This window comes from Cygnus atratus, chromosome 1 (assembly GCF_013377495.2).
Source record: "Cygnus atratus isolate AKBS03 ecotype Queensland, Australia chromosome 1, CAtr_DNAZoo_HiC_assembly, whole genome shotgun sequence".
Lineage (NCBI taxonomy): Eukaryota > Metazoa > Chordata > Aves > Anseriformes > Anatidae > Cygnus > Cygnus atratus.
The window spans coordinates 153,190,482-153,216,012 of NC_066362.1; the positions used below are offsets into that span (position 1 = coordinate 153,190,482).

Below are 25,531 nucleotides of genomic sequence, written 5' to 3' on the forward strand. Positions count from 1 at the left end.
ACAATCCTAAACCTGTAAAATTCTATACCAGCACAGAAAACAGGTTGTGGAATTGTGCAGAAGGCACACTTCAAAATAACTCCAACTACTGAAGAGTGAGATCTCACACTACTTGATTTTCATCAGTAAGCTTTGCAGTTAAGTAATACACTGTGACACTTTGGTATACTGCCCTTACTGAATTTGATTTTTGAAGAATTCAGCAGCTCTGGAAAAATATTAACCCTAAGCTACAAGAAGATACTTTTACAGGGTTGGTTATTACAGAACCACAGGAACATTGGTCAGTAGAACCATGAGCCTGTGTACTGAATGCAGGATAATGAGACTTCTCCGTAAAGCAGAGCTTGTTTCACAGAAGTCTGCAATGTCCAGACAAACTGAGTCTGCAGTTTACGCCTCAGGCTATCATGACTACTGGAGCTAAATCTCATCTGTGCTTCCTCATACTGCTTAGTAGTAATGGATGACTGTGTCATCCATATGTGTCCTTGCAGCCATAAGATTAGTAAGACACCCAAATCAGCGTTATCTTCTCCATACAATTTAGGAGACTTTTTTTCCTGTCTAGAAAACAGATCTATTCTCTCACACAGACTTTGCAGTAGATAATTCAAAAAAACCAAGTCAAACTGAACAAGCCCCCAAAATACCCCACCACCTTTTAACTATAAAACTATAACTATCATCATCTATAATAATTTTTTGTAAAGGCTATTTACGCTGTCATCTTACTCCACCAAAAGACTTGAGGCCACTAACATGATTTAGGAAGAAACACACGTGTTTGATTAATACAGTATTCACACAAAGTAGCTGATTATATCCTTCTACCAACATAAGAATCACAGAACAGCCCAGGTTGGAAGGGACCATTGAAGATCAGAGAATGAGACCCCACAAGCTCTCTGGGCAACCTGTTCCAGTGCTCTGTCACCCTCACAGTGAAATGGCCCCTCATATTCAGCTGGAACCTCCTGTGCTTCAGTTTGTGCCTGCTGCCTCTCATCCTGTCACTGGGCACAACTGAAAAGAGACCAGCTCCATCCTCTTGACACCCTCCTGTCAGGTATTTATATACATTAATGAGGTCTCCCCTCAGTCTTCTCTTTTCTAGGCTAAACAGGCCCAGGTCTCTCAGCCTGTCCTTGTACTACAGGTGCCCTAATCCTTTCATCATCTTCATAGACCTCCTCTGGACTCGCTCCAGTAGTTCCATGTCCCTCTTGTACTGGGGAGCCCAGAACTGGACACAGCACTCCAGGTGTGGCCTCACCAGGGCTGAGTAGAGGGGGAGGGTCACCTCCCTTGACCTGCTGGCAACACTCTTCCGAATGCAGCCCAGGATACCGTTGGCCTTCTTGGCCACAAGGGCACATTGCTGACTTGTGGTCAGCCTGCTGTCCACCAGGACTCCCAGGTCCCTCTCTGCAGAGCTGCCCTCCAGGAGGTCAGCCCCCAGCCTGTACTGGTGCTTGGGGTTATTCCTCCCGAGGTGCAGGACCCTGCACTTGCCCTTGTTGAACTTCATGAGGTTAGAACCAAGAAATAGGAGCAATGTTGACAGTCCCATAAATTGTAACCTTGTAAACTTATTTATTTTCCCCCTTAGCTACTTGATTTGTTGTAGTTTTTCCCCCTTTAATCTTACTTTTTTATTCTTTACTAACTCTATTTTTAATTCTTAGTTTCACCATAAAGTAGCTCCTGTGCCATTAACAAGTTCTAGAGATTCCTATCTTTTTCATCTGAGTGCCAGAAATATCCAAATTGAAATCTGCTTTTTCTGAACTGTCTCGAGTTTTTAACACACTGCTACAAAGTTGCAGAAAATCAATATGCTAACACCATATATTAATCAGTAAAGAAATTAAGTTATAAATAAGAGCTCACAAACATGATGTTTTCAGAGAAGACAGTAAAACCTATGGGGTAGATAGCTTCTCATGCCATGGATTTAGTTTGTTTCTAATCACAGCTGATCTTCATCTATTAAAATAAATCACGAAGTTCTTATATGTATAGTTGTATCTAAAATGCTTTTGAGATGCCTGCTAATAAGCTGTATGCCGTAAAATAAAAAGGTTATTTTATCTAAACATCCAACTAAAGGTGACGGCAGGTGTCTGGGCTTAGTCAAGAATTATTTGTCCAAATATGAAGAAGGTTTAAAGTTGGCCAAGGTGAAGTCTAATGAATGACAAAATGAGACTTCAACAGCTGAAAAAACACCACCAAAACTCCAAAGTCAGAACAGTCCTGACCTCAGTTTGTACTCCTCTAGTACTGGGACAAGACAAAAGTTTATGGAAGAATTTTCAAAAAAGTCTTTTAGGAAGCATTTCTGTGGACAATTTAAAAAGACATGTACAAGAAAGGTATTTCTTAAGAAATAAGCATCTGCACAGACTATATTTTTAAAAATCTATGTAAATCAAATGTGCTAAGCAGAAAACAGAAATGCTATTAAGTGCATCATCAACCGACAGAATTCAGGTACTTTAATAATAATCAGTCTACCACAGAGCTCATACTGGCAGGTTTTCATTGCCAAAGAGCTAAGACCTCATTAACCAAAGGTGAGCGGTACTTTATTTTGGGGTGGTGGCGGTGGTATGTGTAGGGTTGTGGGGAGAGCGTTGCGCACAGGATCACACATTCAAATCGTTTTACCAAGCGAACACACATACCTGTGCAAAAAGGACGATAGCTGTCCCCACCAAATTGTGCCATAACTCCAACACCGTAGGCAGCTGCTTGCCTAACCTCCGGGCTGTTATCACATATTGATTGTAGCATCGGCCTCAGGAAGTATTCAGCGTACTTGAACGAAGAGGGGCTGCAGTGCTCCACGATGTCGTCAAAAATGCACAGCCCCCACTGCCTATCCGGCCATGGCCTCTGCGGACACTGCAGCAAAAACAGGTAATACTGAAGCCACCTTAAAACAGGTAGTTTTGTACAGTCAATGATTGTATCAACAAAACAATCACAGTGTTATAGTAACAGTGGTCTAGCATTTTTGTTAAATTCTTCCTGGATTAAAATTAATTCTACAAGCACACCAATTTCTATAGTGATAGTTGCAGCAGTATTGTTAACATAAAATCCAGGTGAATATCTGAGCTAATTAAAAGAATAATGGTTTTGGCTAAATCCTTTACCTGCATTTCATGCTCCATTACCTATTCCATTCTCAATTTTTCCCAATAGTCTGCCATGCTTTTTTTTTTGGCTCCCTTCTTAAAATCCCTTTTAGAGAATATCAGACACTCCCAGGAAAATTAAATTTCTAAAAATAGTTGTGTCAGAGATCCTAGATCTTGCAACACAGAAATTATAATTATCATAGCAGGGCATTTTTTTTTAAAAAAAAAAAAGCATGGTGTGACTTCATATTAGACCTGGACTAAACCTTGAAATGCCTCTATTTTGTAAAACAACTGCTACATCCTATCTACCAAGTTCTCTGAGATGTCAGCACGGAATACCTACTGCGCATTCAGGAGAAAAACGAACAACAAAAAAAGACAGTAAAAAGGAAAATTAGGTACTTACAATTAAGTTGACAATTAGTGGAAGTAGCCTTTCAAACCACGGCAGCACCTTCTCTTTATAACTGCTGAATATTGAGTGCAAAATGTCGGATACTTTAGTCAAAATATAAACGTCACTGTCATCCTGATAGGAAAAGGATACAACTCACATTGAGACCAGTGATCTTTAATACACCAGAAAATCACATGAAACCCTAAGGTCTCTAAACTAATAAAAGAAAGCTGTTTAATGATTTGGTTTTGTAAAGAGTCTTTTTAAGTCCAATATTTTGAACTCTTGCTTTAAGGTTAAAGTCCGCTGCTATTTAACTTAAGAGCATCCAATCGTCTAGGACTCAATCATCTAGGACTCGTAGGTTCGTCTCAGGGATGGAAAAGTTAAGACAAATGCTTCAGTGGATTCCCTTTACAGAAAACAGAAGGCCCTTCTCCTCTTCTGGAGCTTACATATACTGTAAAAGCTTTTATTGAAAAGTAAACAGATAACTGCCTTTGTGCTAGAATGTGGTAAAAATACGAGGAGTATTAATCTTCTCCTCTTATCCTTTAGCTTCATTTTTCACCTTGCCTAATTAACGAATCAAACCGGTGAAGTAAACATTCATTGCACAGATTCAGCTATTAACTCACGTCATATCTGCAAGTGAGGACTGCAACCTTAGACATGCTTGTGCTGGGAAAACCATTTGACTTTGTTCTGTTGTACTCTGCATGGTTCCCTTAATCAGTTTATCCTTTCACAGGCAGGGAAAACAGAACACAGGTAGTTTCTGGTCCCTAGTGAGAAACTAATAACTATTTCTCATGCAACAGGCAGCCTGCCACAACATGATATTTAAACCCTCACTGTTTAGCCAACTTCTGCATTGCCAAGGCATAATTTAAGCAGTAACTCTGGAACACATGCACAAATTAAAATAGAGAGAAAGAACTGCTGCAGCTCAGCATATCACAAGGTCCATCTGGCCTGGTATGGATTTAAAAAAATTATTTATTTATTTTACTAATAGCCAATAACTCTATCCCTATGCATCTATTATGTTTGCATAATGTATGCCTCCTCCTACCCTACATCAAATCAAAAAAAAAAGCTACTGCCTAAGCCAGGGCTGTATCTGGATATATGATTGACATTACTGTTTCAGTATCTTTCTTTCTTGACTTCTGTCATTGCCTTTATGTACCCCTTAATATTTCTGCTGCCTTGAGGTAAGTGCTTACATACACATTCTGGGACTGAAGATGTATAACCAAATGTTGTTCATTACTACGTGTTAATTCTGTCCATATGGCAAGTGACATTCTGGTCCTACGCCTCCTTTCACAAAGCAACACAGACAAGTCCTCCTCGCAGTCTTCAAAAAACAACAGCAAATACGAATTAAAACATTTTTAAAAATGCCTTGCAACTCTGTTGCAGAGTATGGATACAGCTTCTCTTGAAATGGTTCTGTTTGCTAGCATTTTCTCTCCTTATCACTATAGAGTGACAGTTAAGAAGAAAGACCAAACACTACAAATAAGAAAGGGAGAAAAAAATCAGGAAAGGCTTTTGATTCAAGACTTGAACTGTGGGCTTTTTGTTGTTTTTGATCCCAAGCAGTATGCAGTTGCCAGAATTCTATCCTTTTAAATGCAAGCCTAAAGTTCCCAAAGGAAAAGGGCACAAGAAATGCATTATTTAAGAATGTATTTACACATAGGTACCTGATTTGTTAGGATATATTCTGGAGTCTGCAAACAGTGTGAATTCAGGTAGTCAAGCTTAACAATCTAATTATGCATCATGTGGCAAAAATCTTTCTTAAATTTACTGAGTATCCTCTGTGTCTCATTATACACAGTAGTAACTTATTCTTTATTAAATCATTAGTATGGAGAGATTAACAGAATTATTGTATCTTTTCTAGAGTCACCTTTACTTCAACCTAAAGGCGGCTCGGTATCTTAGAGGATAAGTAGTTATTTTGGTATTGTCTCCTAAGAAAACAATACGCCAGCTGTTCATTCTGTTGTCCTCCTGTGATACTATTTTAAGGCTATCCCTTTTTCAGACGGGCTCCTGATCTCATGTGTCTATGTATCAGAGGTATGGCTCAAAGATTAAGAGCCACCTAGGTAATAAGGCACAAAGGAAAGTAAGTCAGCAAGGGTGGGCCTTGGATTATCACAAAAGCATCTGACAGACTACTTAAGAAAAAGTTATGAGAAGAATTGCTTGAGAGGATGAAGTGAAAAGCTAGATCCTGAAATTCTTCTCTCAGTATACTGGACAAGGAAACCTTTGGTGTTTTCCAACTCACATGCACAGCGTGACCCATTTCTGGAAGGAATATGACAACAGTGCATTCTCCCAGGAAGAAATAATTCTGAGAGTAGGCACTATACTTTGAGTTGCATGTCATATCTCTAATGCATTTCCATCCTGGTACTTTATGAGGGGAAAAACTACCCAAACCAACTTACTTCATCTTGTAATGACTCTTCAACTTGTTCATCATAGTCTTCATCTTGTCTTTTCACTAAATTAAAAAGAAATGATAAACAATTAAATTACTACATATACTTAAGAAGCTTGTGAAAGGAAAAACAGATTCAGAAACAAATTTAGAAAATGGGAAACACTATCTGAAGATGCAACAGGAATTTTCTGTCTTTATGAAACTTCAAAGAGCTTTCACAGAAAAACAAATACAATGACACACCTCAGACTAGTAACATGTAAAAGAACATGAAACATGTTCACAAGGACAAAAAAGTATAGAAATAAGACACCACTGTTGCTTTAAAACTGCAAAGTCTTCAGATGAAAAGACACAGAAGTGACAACTCCACAGACACAAGTGCCATCTTCAGGTAATCTGTCCACCAAGTTTTAATTAATCTACTACAGTATTTCTGCAAATTACACTATCTTCATCCTCCCAGAGCTTACAAATGTAATTCAGTGGATTTTGTTGTTTCAAAATCCAACTGCCTTGTATAAATATGCAAGTTAAAGAAATCCCAACTAAGCATTTTTGTGTTCAGAAATGATTGGAAGTTCTGCTTTAAAGAACAGCTACTATGATTCTACATTAACAGAAATTTATGCTGACCTACCCTGTCTTAATTCTTGATTTTTAAAGTGCTCTTCTAGTTTTCCTTTTAATATTCCTCCAAGTTCTTCAAAGTGTTCGTTGTTAAGGCATCCATCCCCCATTACCTCAATGCACTAGTGAAAGAAAATGATCAGTTATTCAGATTTAAGGTACCTGAGCAGTCTCAATGAAATCTAAAACATGCAGAGAATATTAATGCACACTAAGTGATCATTAGCAGAAATAACACTAATAGAGCTGTCATGCTGTGATCAGTTCTCAAATTAATCAAATAAGGCACAGTATCACTGCACATTTCACCTACATTGTTCAAGTGGTTTGTGATTAAAATAAACAAGCCTGGTATTTATTTTAGGTTAATACTTATTTATCCCCCGTTTCCTCCCTGCCCAAACATTCAAAATACCAATGTAGAGCTAGAAAAATCAGAGCAAAAATGTAGACATAGCCTTGCATTTCTTCCAGGCAGAAACACATACTTTCTTACCTTAAAAAGCTATCAACAGTACTGCCACATAATTTGTGAGAAAAAGAAAGTTACCTTTGCAAAAGAATGCATTATTTCTGAGAGAACATCTGAATCTGGTTCTGTCCCAATCGCTTTGATGAGCGCATCACACATGAAGTGCCACATCTGTGTGAGGTACTCTGGCCCGCGAACTCTAGCACATTCAAGGAGGAGGGGCATCGACTCTGCTGCTGCCACTCGAACACGTTTTATTATTAAGGAAATAAAACGACCAAGGCCAACAAAGCCTTAGAATGCAAGCACCACTCACTATAATGACATTAATTTCCTACTTGAAATTGATTTTTTATTACACTCTAATGCATTTAATTTCTTAATTACATACGTATTAAGATTAGGAAAAAATTAAACTATTTGCTATTTAGACATTGTTTCAAGCCCATTTCAAACAGGAAAGCTATTCAAATTGCCTCAGTTTGTTGACACAAAGAACACTTTCTGTACTGTTTGCTTTTAATGTTACAGATAAGCTTACTTAAAAGAAACTAAGGGGGAAAGCTAGGATTTGTTTCCTAAAGGCATATGTAAACCAACATTCCCTCCCCTAAATCTGCTATAAAGCAACAGAATATTCTAACACTAACACTTTCAATTAATTTAGGAAATAGCAACCAAGACTGATTCTTCCAAACTATGTTTCCATTTTCACAGTCGAATTCATTAATAGGATATCATCGTGGAAATAGAACTTCAGTAAGGGAACCATCAGCTTTACAACTTGTTCTGTGTACTCCACAAACCCTTCCTTTAGCTCTTTTGCATAGCAAACCTGAAACAAAATATTGAGGTGTCACCTTTAATGGAAAATACCTTTACTAACATTTTTAAATTACAGAATGGGGAGAAAGACAGTTAAAAGATTGGAATTTAATGTGCAGCAATCTACTTACCCCCTCAAACTGTGGCAGTTTAAGAAACCCTGATAGCAACATCATTTCTCACTCTTAACGCATGCTTTTTTAATAAAAACAATTCAGAAACATCAGTATTTGCAAAAAAAGTACAATTCTTTAACATCTTCAATTCTGTCAAAGTTTTGCTAACACTTGATATTCATCTTAAAAACTTAAGCTCTAAAAATATCTTTAATCAAGTAAACAGGATAATTAATGCCTGAAATACAAACTCAACACTATCACCAAAAGAAAAGAACTTTTTAATTCGATAGTTATAGATTTATTCGATGTTATAGATTTTGGTTTCAAGACTTGATTGTCCAGGAATACACAGATCACTAAGACCGCCCTATTACTCACCAGCATCTGGCATGCAGTTGCTTTTTCTTCAAGGCCTGCAGTTTTAATTCCAAAACTCTGCTGATCTCCTAGGTTTACAAATTCCCAACCATCATCATCGCTCATATTCTCCATATCTTGTGCTGTTATTAAAAAAAGTAATTATAATCTTGAAAAACACTGAAAGTAATGTCATATCATTTTAAGTAAAACATTAGCTTAAAACTTACTGTCTAAGAGAGCTACTTCAGGTTTAATGGATGCAGTCTTCATTAAAGGTCCCATGACAACAGGAAGGTACTGCTGAAATTCCTTTCCAAGAATTTTACACATCCTGGCCCATGCTGAGATCATGTAAGAAATCTATAAGAAAGAATACAGTCAGAATTTGCATGTCCCATTTTTTTATTTTAATGCATATTTAAAAGGATATCATAAAAGTACATTATACAACAGGACTTTTTTTTTGAGAATGTTGGCAGTGCATAAAATGTATTTCAAAGAGAAGACTAAGAAAACCAAATTCAATATGCATGCCATGTAAAAATTAAACTTTAAAAGAACTCTCCCCCAAGACTATATTCATAACAACGCATTGACAGTATCTCTTATCAAAGATGCTATACATGTTAAAATATGGCAGTGTAAAATGTACTTGTAAGGCAATCATGACTGTCATCAAAAGAATTTCTCTCTGAAACGAATAATTTCCTGAATTTAAATGATCCTGCTGAACCTCATTCCTGAAAATAGCAAACAGAGCACAAGACTGTAACACTGTGGTTTAAGTGGATTTCTTTTTAGCAGTTGCACAAGTCAAAATAGTTTTGCTCATTTTGACAGCTGTCTAATGAAACTTCTGGAACTATTATAAGAAGGTGACAGCAAGTGAGTAAGTCATACAATGCCAGATAAAGTAGTAGCTAATAGACAAGGAATGATTGCTCACATGATGAAGTCTCGTCATGAAACACAGTTCCTGGAAGTCTGACCTCCTATACACACTTCTGTGAAAGATTCTAAGGACCTCTCAGGGCAGTGAATCTTAAGTTTCCTAAGAGATGTGCTGAACAGTTAGCCTGAAGCTGTAACTACTTTTTTCCCCCCTTTAAGGAATATCCCATTACAAAGAACACTTTAAATATTAACCACAAGATATGCACTATAAAAAAGGCAATTTTAACATACCTGTGGGTCATCATCTTCTAGATCACTGAAGTCTGTCTGTGTCTTCAGCAACAGCTGCATTACATCCGATGCATCTTGCATAAACTAGATGTGGGAAAAAGCGGTGTTGAAGGCAAATTAAAAGGGCACTTGCCTGAATCTTAACACCAAACAATTTGAGTGTTTATGTCCAACACGCTATCAAGGCAAGCTATATCTTGAAATAGACTGAAATGATACAAGTAAAAACACTTTTTTCTGGAAGCATCACCAAGTGATTCTAGTCTTAAGCTTCGCTGTATTGGCACTTTTACAGACACACATCTTAACCAGTATATCAACAAGAAAAAAACCCTGCCAAATACATCAAGCATCATGACAAATTACTACTACCGGTTCTATAACAAGCACATTCAAACTTTTCCAGGACTCCGCCTGTAAATACAAATAAAAAAATCCTTATGCTAAGCTTCCTTTTAACTATATAGATTTTAGCCACTATTATGACCCCGCTTAAACGAGATGCACCAGTATGCCTCTTAAAACAAAAAGAAAGAAAACACATTTTCAACATTGTCCAATAAAACAATAACTTAAGTTGATGTATTTTGTAAGATTCACTTCTGAATTTGTGAACCTGAACAGAAAGACAGTTACCAGAGAATAGAACAGGAATGCAAACATGGAAATCAGCAACAACATAACTACGTTTAACAAGTAATCATGTCAATTTAAAGCGAACATCACAAAAAACATGGCTGTTTTAAAATATGTTTAGACAATAGATAAGATCTTACCTTTTCTTTACCAACAGCAAGACCAATTAGACTGATGCATTCAATGGTTTTTCCTCGTAAAAGTCTTAGCTCCTTCTGAACAGCATTCTCAACAATGTGTTTTAAAGAAGTCATAAATAAGTCATAGTAGGGAACAAACTTCTCCTCTGCTGTATCTGCAACCGATGCAATTGAAGTCACAACTTGCTCCAAAACTAGCTTAGTGCCTTTCTGTATCAACTTGAAGAGAAGAAGAATGAAGTGTTATATTTCATTAAAATATGTGCTTTAAAAAGCATGCAGAATCTAAAAACATGCTCTTATATGTATCTCATTCTCATTAGCTTGTAACACCAGAAGATCTAACTACTGGTTTACATCAGATGTCATAGTTCAGCTATTCTACATATGCTACCAATTACGTTTGTTCAGTGTATTATACCTCTTGTAATTTTATCACCATAGTGGAATGAAGATGTTTCACTAGATTATCCAAATACGGAATAAGCAGTGACTTGGGACAGTCTTCAGTGAAGTTTATGAGTGCTGCAGCTGCATGGGCTTGAACACGCTGGTTGCCTTGATCCTCCATGGTTTGCAGAAGAGCTGCTATCACCTGAAACAGAAATGTTTATTTTCAGAAAAACAAGTTTCTGGATGGGACAAAATTTTACTTTTTTTTTGGTACTGTTCTACTACTTGCCTTCTCATGAAATTTCTTTTGAAAGCCAGGTGCAAAGTCAGTTGCCATTTGTCCAATAGCATTGCAAGCAGCATATCTCACTCTTGGATGCTGAAAAAGTAATACCCTCGAATGGTTAAGTAGTAGTCACAAGAGCAGAAATGAAAATGTTTTGAAATAATTAAGTATTAGACTCACAGGATCCTGAAGGAACAGCAAAACGAAATTAACTATCTCATTTAAAATTCCCTCCATCTGTTGGTGGCAACCTTCTCCAATGGCTGAGAGCGCCATCAAGCCAGCGTGCCTGTATTTCCAGTCAGCTACAGAAGATTGAAAAAAGTATTTATTATTCAATTTGGAAACTACAGAGCACCTCGAAGACTAATTAAAAAAGTGATGTGGGGAAGAATAGGTGAGAGAAGGGAAATTAATGCATCAAATTTATTTGTTAAATACTTTTTGCTTTTCCTTATCCATACTTTCAGTGATGCACAAAAATCTGTGTATCTAATCCAGGCCAAATCTATACCAAAAAAAGGAATACTGAACTGGAGATAGAAGCATGTACATAGTACTATTAACTGGGAACTGAGTTTTAATTAAATGAGCTAACCAGGGAAGCTTCCCCCTCCCCCGTGTCAGAACAGCCTATTAACATTAGAAGAGTCACACTAATCTGGTCACAGAATAAAACTTCCCTTACTGAAAAACCATTCTGAACAGATTTGATAAATTTCTACACTCTGCAGGTGATACCTTGAATAGTCCTATAGTCTATTTCCTACAGGATAAGTCCTTTTCAGGCTGGGTTTTACATTAAATTACATAAGTACCCAGAATGACCATCATCTTTGCATTATCTTCTATTTTGAAGGCTCAAATCATAGGTCAATTGAAAGCGTATGCAATAAACACATTTATTTTGAACAACTGCCTCAGCAATCATTACAGGTCTTTGCAAGAGGAAAAGCATGCAAAGAAATTGATGAGAACATTATGTAACCACCTCATGAAACAAATAAGAAAATTGGCGTAAGTAAACAGAGCTTGTCTATCGCAGAGTTGTGTATTTTGATGCATGAAATTCCAGGGGCTAGGGCGCAGAAACACATTCTTATCTACAGACTGTAATGTATTCAAAGTTCACTAAAATGCAACACTTCCGAAGAAACAAAAATTCTGAGCTACAGAACAACAGGTGGCAGTTTAGGCACACTTAAGGTATTGTGGGGCACTGTACACTGATTGAGAATATCCTAAAATGAGAAAAGAATTTACAGACTGAGGTTAAGAATCTGTATTGCTTTGTTTTTGACATCTGTTCAGGATCCAGAAAAAAAGTTTTAATGCACTGAACGTAAGTTTAACAAATCCCAGTCTAATGAAAAGTAAAAAAATTTCCAAGTTCATAGCATTTATAGCTTCTGCTGCTGAAATTAGAAGTGTATAAAATACATTGTTTAGATAAACAGGAACATTTGAGAGGTATCGAAGTTCCTGAAAAGGCTAGGATTGTAAAAACTTGCAGTTACTTACGATTCTGAAGCATCTGCATAATATGTTCTTTAATCATAGGTAAAACGAGCTTTCCTCCAAGGCCACATGCCATCCTGTCCAGTGCACTCTCACCAGCAACTGCATTGCTAAATAACAGTTACAAAAATATCAAAAGGTTTGACACCTACAGCAAGATGAACAGTACAACAGGGCAGAGAAGTGCATTTTCTTGCAGTTCTACTCTCAAACTTTTGCCATATGAATATCCATGAGCCTCCATAAGTAAATAAAGCATACCCAAATCTAAAAGCACATATAACGGATGCTTCAGTCACAAAATATTTACCCTCCACTTAACATTTACTATTTTTAGCCCACTGAACCAGTCTATTACCAGAGAAACGTGGACCTTACTAGCGCTGAATTTTGCAATATTGCACATACCTAAAAATCTATACTTATATTTACAATGAATTAATAAATACTGGCCAGTATCTTTTTGTGTAAATCATCAGAACAAACACAAACCAGTTCAGACTTGCTATAAATCAAGTGAACGAGCAGAATTCAAGCTTTAGCATGCAAAAGAACTTCCCAGCAAGGCTGCAGTATCAGTACTACAGTACCACATCCCCTGGCCAATGACTCAGGCATAAAACATCCAGTCCAGGTGAGAAATTTGACTTGCAGCAAGTTCCAGAACTGAGAACAGCCAAACATTACCCATGTAAAGTGGCTTGTTCCACCCAGTTGAATTAATCCCTACGGAAAAGTGAATAAAGTTTCCAGGACACAGCTAACTACTGTTACAGTCTGGGTATGACTAGCACTGTAATAACTCCAGGTTATTACAATACCTTCTGGACACCCATGCTGATGGAAAAACTGAACAATGGTTCAGAAAAGGATGAATTTCCCTCTTCTTTCAAGTATCATCCATCAGGGTCAGAAACACAGAAGTCTTTAAACTGTTATGCTTGAATCCCCAAGTCTCATTACAAACCATAAGCAGTCTAGAAATTCACATGCTGTGAACAAAGCTGTTTGCACAAAGATACTGGCAAAACTGTATGTTTTTATTCAGGTTAGTCATGTTCAAACAGAAGCATCACCAGCCAGTCAACAGAGCATGGGCATACAGGTTTATATTGGAGCAAACTCACTGAAGTTATTGGCTACGTTCATCTGAAATGATGTTGAGTTCTTTCCTTTAACCATTAATTTATAACATTCAATATGAGGAAATAGTGTTATCTTATAAAAATGACCACACACTTCCCTGCAAAATTTGCAGAGCTTTTGCCAGGGAACGAGGAAGTTGGATTTGCATCTTCCTTCTTTAGAATTTCACTGCTCTATGAAGTCAGAGCAACAAAAAAACCTGGAAATGCTAAAATATTCCCTGATGCTTTGACGTAGGCTGACTCACATCCCCCTTAGTCAGATCTGAACACACCCTAAGTAGGCTACGGCCTGGTGATCATCAGCCAGTTTCTTGGACGGCACAGAAATTCCAGCCGTCTTACATAGCCAGAAAGACTCGAGCACAAGAAGAGGTTAGCATGCACATCATGCTCATTGACAGCTCTCTACAAAGATGAACTTGAGTGGTGGGAAACGCATAGTAACATGAGTGAACATGCTGAAAAAAATAAACTAAGAACACGATCACCACAGAGCTGATTTCCAGTGTTTTGCACCAAAGCCTTGAATTCTCCCATTACTTTGAGGGCTAGAGGAGCTAAGTTTCTCCTTCAGGCTAAATTTGTTGAGCCCAACTTGTTTTCCGGATCTTTGCTCGCTACTTGTTAAGAGAAGGAATTTCACACTAGAATCCATAGCTTGTGTTGAGAAGACCTAAGTTACTCTGCTGACAATAAAAAGAAATTGGCATGCCTCAAGGGGATGATTCAGAGCACTTAAACTGCCTACGGCAGGCCATCTGAATAAACTTCCACACCCTAAGAGATTTGACAAGGTTTTGAGCTTTATTTTCTAGTATTCTATTTCCCCTTAAAATTGAATGGAATAAAGATTCGAATACTTGACAAACCCAAATGCAGTGATCTGACAGTTCTACCTGTACAGCAAAACTTGCAAAGTTGAGGAAATGAAACAAATTAAAAGGGTCATAGGGGAGGAGGTGGGGGAGGGCAGTTTACTTTCAATTCCATAGTCCAGAGGAAAGAAAAAAAATTCAAGTTAAGCATAAGATTAGAAAAGCTTTCCCATAAATTCCTTTGGATTGGTTTTGCAAGCATCTTGACATGCCTGGTATCTTGTAGAAGTTGCTATTCAGTTCAGTAGTAAATCAACATATTTTCTAGTGCCCATCTTCCTATGAAGATTTCCAATTAGACTGTTTATTTATGAGAGGGAGTAAAGATCTGGATGACAGCAGTAGGTATTTCCAGAATAAGATATAAAATTACTATACATAAACCGTCCAAGTTTGGAAAGCTGTTTCAGAGAAGGACAAGTTGTATAATTGATACAACTGAGGCTCTAGTAAGAGCATGTCAATAAGTTATTTTCCCCTCACTACTCCTCCTTTAGGGTTTTCTCCTCATTTGTGCACATGATAAAATTTTAGTGTTCTCTGTCACACACTGTTTGGAAACACTAATTACATTTGAGCTTTGAAGGAAACGTCAGATGTTGCAAAAAGCATCTAGCCTGGTAAAGGAACATCAGTGTCATTACAAAGGCATGGAGATAACTATCTCACTGTACATATTTCTGCTTTCTCCTGCTTCATTCTTCCTGTATTTGGACAAGGGCAGACATAAGAGGATGCTGTAGACATACCACTGGCATTCTAGGGAAAAGTTGGAGCAAGCTACAAAGCATGCAGGAATGAACAAGTTAGAAATAGTGGACATTTTTAGCAGATCTTTCTTACCTAAGACAAGAGATAAGCTACTGTTAGCCATGACAAGATTTAAAACAGCAAAAACAATTTTTTGAGCTAGATGGAATCCAGGATGGAATTCCACTAAGCAATCTAGTGTCCTTTCAAACTAAGGCACCTTTTTATCAGTACCGTTTCAAGATCTAGAAAATTATGTACAGATTGGTTGCGGGTGATTAAAAAGGTTGGTATCCTTCAGCTTTGGTTCCAGCACATTTCAGGATAAGCCCCAATTTAAAGGGTTCAGAGCAGTGAATTCCAAACTGAGTAACTAACATCAATGACAGAAACAACAAATCTGAAAAGTTAAAACACTGCAAAACAGGAAGCAAGACAACATGCAACTTGTAGATGTAAATTATGGCAATAAGAAAATATTGAAATAATTTATTTACTTGCTAAACAGTACCTAAATAATCTACACAAACTGTTCTTGAAACCAGGTGCAGTTATTCCAAATCTGCTACATTCATTTGCTGTTCAAGTTATCAGTTCATATTACTTTTTTAAATTTTTACTTCCCCCAGCGTCTGAACAGTCTTACATTCTGCTCATGACTGGGGGAACACAATTAGAAGAGTTGATTAAGAAAAAGCAATGCACTGCAGTCATTTGCATCCTGTACTTAAAAGCTATGCAACTTTGACAGCATATTGAAACAAATAGTTTCACAATTACCTGTCAAAATCATCATCTTCAAGCTCATCTGCATTTGCCCAATCTTCATCTTCTTCTAAGTCAACCATCATTGCTAACATTTGAGGAACTGAAAAAATAAGTTTAAACTCAGGTTATTTTCTTAAAATATGTTCTCAAAAAAGCCTAAATTCTAAGTCCTCTCCCTTCAGAAATCATTACAGAAAAAGACCTCCTCTTCTAGTAGCAGATAGACTAGTCTACACATCAAATTGCATCAGCAGAAAGTTCATAAGTTTTCAGAACATTCAAATCCAGAAGAATGAAAAGGAAGTTTTTAATCTTTTTAAAAATTATTTAATGAACTCTATCAAGTCTCTAGTATGACCTCCATGTGTCAGAATTATATATAGGTACTAGTCACTGAATGTAATTTCCTCAAGAAAAATGTGTTATAGCCCAGAAGTTGCAGACAGATGCTCATCAGGTGCACGTGAAAATGATGTACTGTCACATGTCTGAAGGATGGAAGTCAACCATAATCTGCCACCATTGCTACGAAGTTTCAAAAATTTACATCACAGTGTTAATTACTGCTTACAAGTAAGGCTGAGAACACACTGTCACCCAAAGTTGTTTAGCTATCATATCTAGACAATGCAAAAGCTTGCTAGTTGTTTAGTCTTGATGTTTAAAATGAATATGGTTGCTGGTAAATATAGCTTTACATACACTTTATTTTTTCAATGCACAACCCTACATTAAAGTTTCAACATTGACCCAGCAGGTCCTCAGAATTTAATTATTGCCAGTATATAGATTATTTGTTTATAATGAAGTTAAGGATGAGACAACTGAGCTTGGTTTACTGCTAGAGCATGCCATGACTTGCCATTTCCTGGAGACTGAGGAAAAACTATGGCCAAAGCTAGGCACTTTTTCTAGAAATTAAAGCTGCAGCAATAAAAAGCTGTTATCTTAAATACTGAGCTCAAAGAGGGAAATCTGAACCCAGGTTGAATTTCTGAGCAGAGAATTGGTGAAAAGGACAAGACTTGCTCCTAAGTCAGCATCACATACGGCAAAAACAACATAAGGTGATGGTTTTGCCTAAGACCTACCTGATTCTAGTTGTGAAAAAACAATTTACCAACTTTTTAGTAGAATGAAAACAAAGCCTTTTAAACTAAAGCACAAAACCAAGACAAAAGCTATCATTTTTGGCTACCTCTTTATCATTCTCTGAACATAACTGCTTTATGAGCTCTGCCAAATGTTTTTTTTTCTTATCTTAATGATTCATTTAATACTACAGTGATTTTACAGTGGGTTGCAAACCAAAGGTACTTCATTCCCACATGGTGCCTTATCCTAATAAAGTATCTTAATGCAAATGTTTCATTCCTAAGCAGCAATTACCTCCCCAATATAAAAGTAATATGCTCTAACGGGATGCAACTTCTTTGCTATGCTGCCTGACCAGATAAGAAACTGACAGTGATTTGGGGGACATTCAGCAAGCATCAATATTGATATAATATTAATTTCTTAATTAATAGTTAATATTCTCAACAAGCTACAGAATGGAGTGAACATACAGCATTCTAAACATTATCAAATTTAGAATATATCCTAAAATCTGTTCTTTAAAGAGCTTTTCCATAACTATACACATAGCGCATCCACTTTACTTTTTTTTCCAGAAGTTTTATGATTGCTTTAGAGATCTGGACATCTACAACTTGACCCGGCCCAAGCATATGAGTGGAGGAAAAAAAAAATGAGTTGCCTTTTGGCAGGAGTTTCAGAAACCAAGCAAGAATCTAGACACATACAAGTGTGGCAGTGCAGGTGAGAAACTTCCTCCTGAACAACAGGCCACACTGGTGTGTCACTGCCCTGTTCTGCTCACAAGAAGGGTTTAAAAGGCAGAGAAATACCAGCGTGTACATCCATTTAAAAGCACTGCTGCTGGGTCTGTCCAGAACACAGTTATTTTTAGTATCTCAAATAATAATCCATGATTAAAAAAGTGCATCACCAAAGAATTTACAACCTGTATGTTTAATGGACTAATTAGTCCAAGTACTTATACAAGCATTTGATTTTCAAACTCACAGCTTTAACTCAACACTGAAGCTTAACATGCATGCTGAATTCCTTCTGTATTCAGTTGCCAGCACCACAGAATATCTGGCCTACATACCAAACTTTAAACGTAGGACTTCAGAACTAAACGCATCAACTTTTTTTTTTTTTTTTTTTTTAAAACACAGCACAAATTTCCAAAGCCAGCAGCATGAGAGTAGTATTTTCTTTGGAAACACCTTATGAAGAGTCCACTGTAATTTTATACAAATTGCTGGGGGTGGCATAAGCACAGATTAATTCATGAAGAGCCGTACCAGGAAAAAAAAGCATTTCCTCCTCAATAAAACCCAACTCAGTGTCACTTAAAGTTAACTTTTTTTTTTTGCTGGTGATGATAAGATATGGTTTTGCCACTTAAACACCTGCAAAGTCAGTTTAATACCGTAAAGGAAGACAAATTATTTCAAAAAAAAAAATGAGTAAAATACTTACTGGCTTGTGCAACAATGTTTGTATGCCTCCTCAGCATAGCAGCAGCAGTTTCTGACAAGGTTACAATTACTTCAAGTGCCAATTGACGCTGCATGTTACTGAGACTGGCATCTGCACACAACTACAATCCAGAAGATTAGAGCAAATGGTTAGAACACAGGTTTCAAGGGGAGAAAAAGAAAAGTGACTTAAGAATTCTTAGCTTTACCCTCAGACTTAGTTGCAACGTAGGTTCTAAATGTGGTCGTAAATACTTGGGAACAGAATCTGCAATTTCTACAAGGGACTTCAGAACAGAGTCGTCATTTTGGTAGCAGGAATCATTTACAGCCTACAAAGAGATAAAATGAAGACAGGATTAAATAAAAAGCAAACAATGTATAACAGATTACAAAGAAAGCATATACAGGGTCCAAAGCCTAACAAGCTTTCTGTAAGGAAGTTATGGTTCACAATGTTACATACCATTAATTGTTGTCATTATTAGTTTAAATCTAACATAACAGATGCTCAGGCAACATTTAGGTCACAAATCAGGGGTGCCAACACACAAAAAACCCACACTATTCTTTGACATGTACATGTTCAAAAAGGCGTTTTATATAAAGAACGAGTCCTCAGAGGAGCTCTGCCCAGAAGGAGAAATAACAGTTTAAAAAAAGGCTGAATTTATGTGAGAACAGCTTTGAATAGCTTAAACTTAAACACCAGGAATCTCAAGTTTTAATAATTTCTCAATTTTTTCTGGACAACTCTGAAGAGCCACTGAATTAAAGCAGACCATTCAGTCTTCAATTACAGGAAAGGAAAAAAAGAAATCAAGGTTTTTGTAAGGATCTTTCTTATCCTCTAGCCACATCCTGTAAAGTGATTTAAAGCTTACTTTTAACTGACCAAGCTGATACTCTAGTACCAAAACATCACAGTTATTTGATGGTGCTTAAAACTCTTCTAGAAGTAGGACACAAAAACCCAGACCTCTATAGAAAAAGCAGTCTTTAGACACACTTCTGGGTTTTGAAAGAAATTCTCATTAACAAAGCATTAGATGTCTTACTAGTGTAGAAACTTTTTTCTAACTGAATAGCTAGGTGCATTTTTTAATACTTTAATCTAGAATCCGATACTTTTGATAAAGCCACTCAAGCAACCCACAACTTCACTTTCAACACAGAAGCAACATCTTTTAACATCAAAACTGTTCTGAAAAAAATCTTTGCATCTTTTCTTGTAGATATTACTTGTCCTCTGGAAGTTTAATTATAATTATTCCATATTTACTGGAAGTTTCTTTAAAACTCTGGACTCTACACTCAATACAACTTTGACATTACATTAAAACAAGGTTAGATTTCTCAACTTGTGGTTTAAACTTGTTAGAAACACATCAAATTGAGACCTAAAATGCAGATGCACTTGTTAGTAGTGTTGAACATGAACAACTACAGTCAGCTGAAGTTCCAGGTGTGGGTTTTGTGTTTTATTTTGCCTTTTTCCTGTTTTTTTTTTTTTTTTAAACTACCACTGAGTTAAGTCCCTCGGATACAAGTTTCAACAATTAGTTCTGAGAGTTTAACTACTACAGAATTTGACCAGAAGGACTGAATTGCAAAGTCAGATTTTTAACTTTAGCTTATTCATTTATTTTTTTAAACCACTGCAATACTTGAGCAAAATGAACTTCAACAGCAACAAAAAAAGCATCCAACTGTCTCCAAAGGTCACTCACCACTATTCTAACACATCCCATCTCCTATTTATAAACTTGGATTTTCATATCCATCTTGTGTTACCACAGCCAGAGAATCTAGTCCTTCTCACAATAAGTATTTTAAAAGACAGATTTTGTAACATAATTCTGTGCTCTACAGTTGCAAAACAGCTTGAAAATACAAGCTAAGTGCTGTAACACAGTGTTTAGCATGTGCTTTTACAGCCTAAAATAGTAGCTTTGAGAGTTATAGCCCACTCTGTGATATTAGTCTGTAGTCTAAAAACAGCATACTATTTAATTGCTGAACATCAGGGCAAATGGCATGCCCACCCCAAATCCTGCCTAGCTCCCACTCATACAGTACACAGTAGCCTAGGTCCTCTCAGCCAGTTACAATGTTTAAACAATACAATTGCCATTGCCAAAGTGAGACAAAGACTAACCACCAAATAGTGACCTCAATATCAAAATACGTATCTTGTACAGACTAGTACACGGTTTAGCATTCAGATCATGTTAATAAATTCTTCTCAGTTTCCATCTAAGATCAAGCAGAATGCCAATACTTACAGAAGACAGTAAACTTGGCACAACTTTTCTTCAGCTGCCACAATACCCGCATCGACAATGTTTATAGCTCACACTATCAACAAGAACCTGCTATACTAACTGCAGCAAGAAATCTGTCTTTAACCTAAACTTAGCCTAATTCAAAAAACACAAGAAGTTCACTACAGCTTTTATCATAGGTATGTAGTTATTTCCATCTTTTTATTAATACAGGAAGGGAACAGGACTGTGAAATAGCATTCCTCCAGCGCTTGAATCATTTCTGTCTCTGGTTTGGTTTACAATAGGGTTCTCCCCAAAAGTAAACAACCTTATATTACAATACCGACTTCTGCTGAACTGTATCCCTCCTAAAAGGGACCTAAATCCAGCTTCAGACACAATATGAAGCATAAAAAGTCATTCTGTTTGCTAGTTCAATTTATCAAACAGCAAAGATCATATTATTCAGACTGTTGTTCCTAGTTCAAGAATCTTTTGCAGAATAGTTCTATGCTTTCCTCTAAACTGAAGAGGTATGGCATATCGTGCATAAATGATTTTCCTAAATGACTACTTTAAATATGGACTACCCTGAGATTTCAGGTATTTCTCAATATCAGGGTTAATTAAGAAGTTAGTTTTAGTTAAGTATCTTACCAAGAAATTTAACTCTTATTTAGGTAACACTAACTTAATCAGCATTGAACTATTTTCCTTAAAACTCTGTCAATTAGATTGTGTTCACAAAATTCCTTATTGTTTTCCATCTTGCTGGTGACTGATGTCAGGTTAACTAACATATAATCAATCTAGGTCTCCTCAAAAATTCATACATTACAAAAATTTGCAGACCAGTAATTTCTGTTTGGATCCAGTCAATACAGACACACTAATGGCAAAGGCTTACTTGTGTGGTTTCTTACCTGCAAGATTCCAGGTAGCAAATCTGCAAAATGTTTAAGAAGGGGAAGATTGTGCTCATTAGCGAGCACAAACGCAGCTGCAGCTCTAGCAGACAGAGTCTTGATCTAGAAGGCAAGATTGGAGAGAGACATATGAAGAACTGGTAATGAAACGTCTGTTTTCTTTTAACACTAGGCCCATTATGAGACTTAACATGGGATTATCATTTCCCTTTCACATCTTCCTAATAGACACAGGAATTAGTTTTTAACATTGAGTTTTGCATCTTGCTTCAAATTAAGGCAAAGTGAGTGATAAGATTCTCAGCACCTATGACCTCCACGATACCAAAAAGTTTATCGTATTATTCTTCTGACGTGGTAAATATTCCAGTTTATTCAAATTTTTTTTTTTTAGAAAAAGCTATTGTCCTCAATTTCCCTACCAATTTCAAATATGTATGCAAGCGTCAAAGTCCCATTTTTCAAAAAGTGTAATTTAAGTGTTTAAAACATTCTTCTGTAAAGGCATGATTTGTGGTACTTTTCAAAATGTTACTTAGTTGAGTTTCAAAGGTCAGAAAAAGTAATCCATGGAGGAGCAGTAAACTGAACCCATATACCTCAGCAGGGTTTCTTATCATTGCCCAGTATTCTCTCAAACAACAGAAACACTCTCAAAGTACAATTCCCTGAACAAATCAGTAAATCCGAAGCCTTTCAGAAAAGCGAGGCTTGCCACATGCCCACAGAGCTAAGTATGCATGACCAGTACAGAACATGTCTATTCTGTTAAACAGGAGGGCCAGAAACTGAGCTGAACAAGGTGTTTCTGACCACCCACACTGCTGGCTAAAACCCCTGGCTCTACTTTACATCGCCACAACCCCAGGTACAGGTTTCTCCAACCATAACTTCTAGGGAAGAGTCTTGGTCAAAGCAGTGTTGTATAAGCCAGTCAGCCAGCCTGAGGACCATGAAAAGGTTTGGCTCTTTTGTTTTGCTGTAGGCATAGTCAAACCTCCTGCAGATATACATCACTCTTGGGTAACACAATTCTCGGGTTGGAATTTAATGTTTTAACCTTAATGTCTGAAGATGCTACTTTTTTGATACTCAGGATGGGAAAAATGTTAACAAGCAAAAATATAAAGATCTTACAGATGGATGCTCTTGATCTTGCATACACTGAACCAGCATCCTCTTAATGACCTCCAGATAGTGCTGCTGCTGATTCCCAAAAATCCCAGGAAAATTCCTAAAAAGATAAGACCAGAACATTAGCGAAAATCCACAGTTCAACCTTAACCATTGTCTTAACCTTATTTGTCATTTTAGCTATAGATTGTAACTGTACATGTAAAAATTCAGTAAATCACAATACAATAAAATAGCTATGGTATGTGACTATTTGTTAATTAAGTAGTGACAGTGTTGTTACACTTTTACGGCTACTACTTAGATAACTTGTGAAAAAGTGGCAAAGTCTGAAAGCTTACCAGAAGATATGCAGAGCAGCCTCACGCAGTCCAACATTCTGCGAGCTGACAGAGTCAAATAAGAATTTCAGAACTTCTGGCCACTGGTTGTTTCCATCTTCATCTAGATTAAACGCACGGTTTTTAGGATAAGCAAACTAAGAGTTATGCAAGGCAACTGTTCCACACTACTCTAATTTCAGAACAACTAATCTGAAGATGCATCCAAGTCACAGCATAAGATACAGCATCTCAGAAACACAGTGATCTCTATTTACTTCTATATACCAGTACTGGAAAGAGTACATGGTGCAGATGTTCAGTGTAACATATATCAGAATTTAAATGTAACTAGGTTTCTAGAACTTCATACAATCTCACCTGAACTCAAGCAATTTAAAAAGCAGAGTTAAAGAATCTTATTTTTATCTGGTCAAGGATAACGTAAGCAAACATTACATTTTATTTTAAACCCTGAAATCAATTAGTACAATAATGCGCAGAGGTCTACACAACACTAGACAACATGAGATAAAACTGCTATCAATACATAAATATTTTGCCACAATATCAGCTTATATAAAGTACCTATCAAGTTCCTGGCCAACTCAGCGACAATGTCACAGATCTTCTTCCTCATACTGGACTGTGTTTCCAACTGAATGATCAACAGCAGCCCACTTTTGATAGAGGTCTGATCATCAGGTGAAAGAGCTGGATAAACTTCTTCAAAGGCAGAAGACAAAAGACGTCGTAGAAGGACAGCTGCCATTTGTCTAGCCTATTGAATGACACAGCACATACGTTAGTGTTTTGATACAAAACTCAAGAAAGAAGAGAAAACTCCTATTTCCATGAGTAACTGTGGCACTCTGTTCCTTTTCTAAAATCAAGTGGTTTATGGTGTCATTTAGATAGTACTAGCAACCATTTCACTGACCAAATCTACCAAAAACACCAGAAATTTAGCACCTATTTTGTTTAGAGGGTTCCTACATACAAACAGCTTCAAATCTTTTTCTGTACTCTGTAACACCTGTCCCCAAACTGAAATGAAAAAGAACAATCATGTTCTTCTGATGAATGATGACTGACATCATGCTTTCAGTGATCAGTTTTCACGGTATAGACTTGTCTGGTGAATGGAATACCTCTCAAGCAAGAGATGACAGTTACGATAGTAGGTAAAAACACTGTCAGAGACATTACTATAAGCTGTTGTTTCTGAACTATCACAGCTATTCAAATATTCAAAGAAATAACCATGAAATCCTCTAAGGTATTAAGCTTTTTCTGGAGCTAAACCTTGGACATATTTTGTGACAAGTTAAAAAACTTAGCTGCATTATAAAAAGATGTTCAAATCACATCTTCCTGCTATTTTAAATGTCCCACTGGGATAATTATAATCCAAAAGGGTTTTTTTGGATTAACAGATGACTTAATGGGAGAGTTTTGTCAGAAAATTAATCTGTAAGCCCTTTCTCAAACAAGGAAATTTCACCCTAAAGATTCAAGAACCTAGAGTGAGATTTTGTTCAAAGCACAGGATTACTTTGCCGAAAAGAGCCAGAGCTTTCAGCCTTTCACACATCTACAATAAACTGTTTTTCTTTAAAATTGAATTTGAGCATAGGAACCTCAAATACTACATATTACAATCCTCTATGCTTCCTGCTTGTATACAGCAATTTCACAAGAGTGTCGTTTACGTATTTATTTACAATTATAAAAGAACTGGAAGCAAGAAGTATGGGTGAGTAATTCCAAATGAATAGAACAAAACATGCAGTAAAGGCAAAAGATACATGAAGCACCCTGAATAACTTAAATGTGTTGTTCACTAACCAGTGTGTCTAGAAGGACAAGCAGTAATTAAAAGGACAAGAGGTAATTAAAAACACCCCCCAAGCCTCTGAAGTTTAACTCATGTAACAAAGTGTTACATGTTAATTCCTCACAAAAAATACCCTAGTTTCAAATTTCAAATACAAAATTCATATTTACTGAACTCTAATGCAACACATGCTATTTTTTTTTCCTAAAATATTCTTAATTTAATGTGTACTTGAATGAAAAACAGTTTCCCTTGTGACACCCTTTGGAATTCCAAAACATTGAGTAGCAGAACTAATGAAGTTAGATTTCTAACAGATCTCTCAACTGAGCGAAGTCTCAACTTCTAACGTATCATGTAAAAGTTGGTAT

General features: G+C 36.7%; 1 protein-coding gene across 1 annotated transcript in view; it reads right to left on the reverse strand.

The window, feature by feature from the left end:
* IPO5 (importin 5) overlaps positions 1-25,531 on the reverse strand; it is a 41,167-nt gene that overhangs the window by 6,230 nt on the left and 9,406 nt on the right. The window contains exons 3-23 of the mRNA XM_035557043.2: positions 23,912-24,104; positions 23,345-23,447; positions 23,007-23,103; positions 21,867-21,971; positions 18,886-19,008; positions 18,678-18,798; positions 16,137-16,224; positions 12,587-12,693; positions 11,246-11,370; positions 11,069-11,158; positions 10,808-10,981; positions 10,387-10,605; positions 9,611-9,694; positions 8,653-8,785; positions 8,444-8,565; positions 7,860-7,956; positions 7,200-7,372; positions 6,660-6,771; positions 6,024-6,079; positions 3,559-3,681; positions 2,691-2,910 (exon numbers count right to left, since the gene is read on the reverse strand). Coding sequence (XP_035412936.1) covers positions 2,691-2,910; positions 3,559-3,681; positions 6,024-6,079; positions 6,660-6,771; positions 7,200-7,372; positions 7,860-7,956; positions 8,444-8,565; positions 8,653-8,785; positions 9,611-9,694; positions 10,387-10,605; positions 10,808-10,981; positions 11,069-11,158; positions 11,246-11,370; positions 12,587-12,693; positions 16,137-16,224; positions 18,678-18,798; positions 18,886-19,008; positions 21,867-21,971; positions 23,007-23,103; positions 23,345-23,447; positions 23,912-24,104 — 2,665 coding nt within the window. The remainder of the gene's footprint in view (positions 1-2,690; positions 2,911-3,558; positions 3,682-6,023; positions 6,080-6,659; positions 6,772-7,199; positions 7,373-7,859; positions 7,957-8,443; positions 8,566-8,652; positions 8,786-9,610; positions 9,695-10,386; positions 10,606-10,807; positions 10,982-11,068; positions 11,159-11,245; positions 11,371-12,586; positions 12,694-16,136; positions 16,225-18,677; positions 18,799-18,885; positions 19,009-21,866; positions 21,972-23,006; positions 23,104-23,344; positions 23,448-23,911; positions 24,105-25,531) is intronic.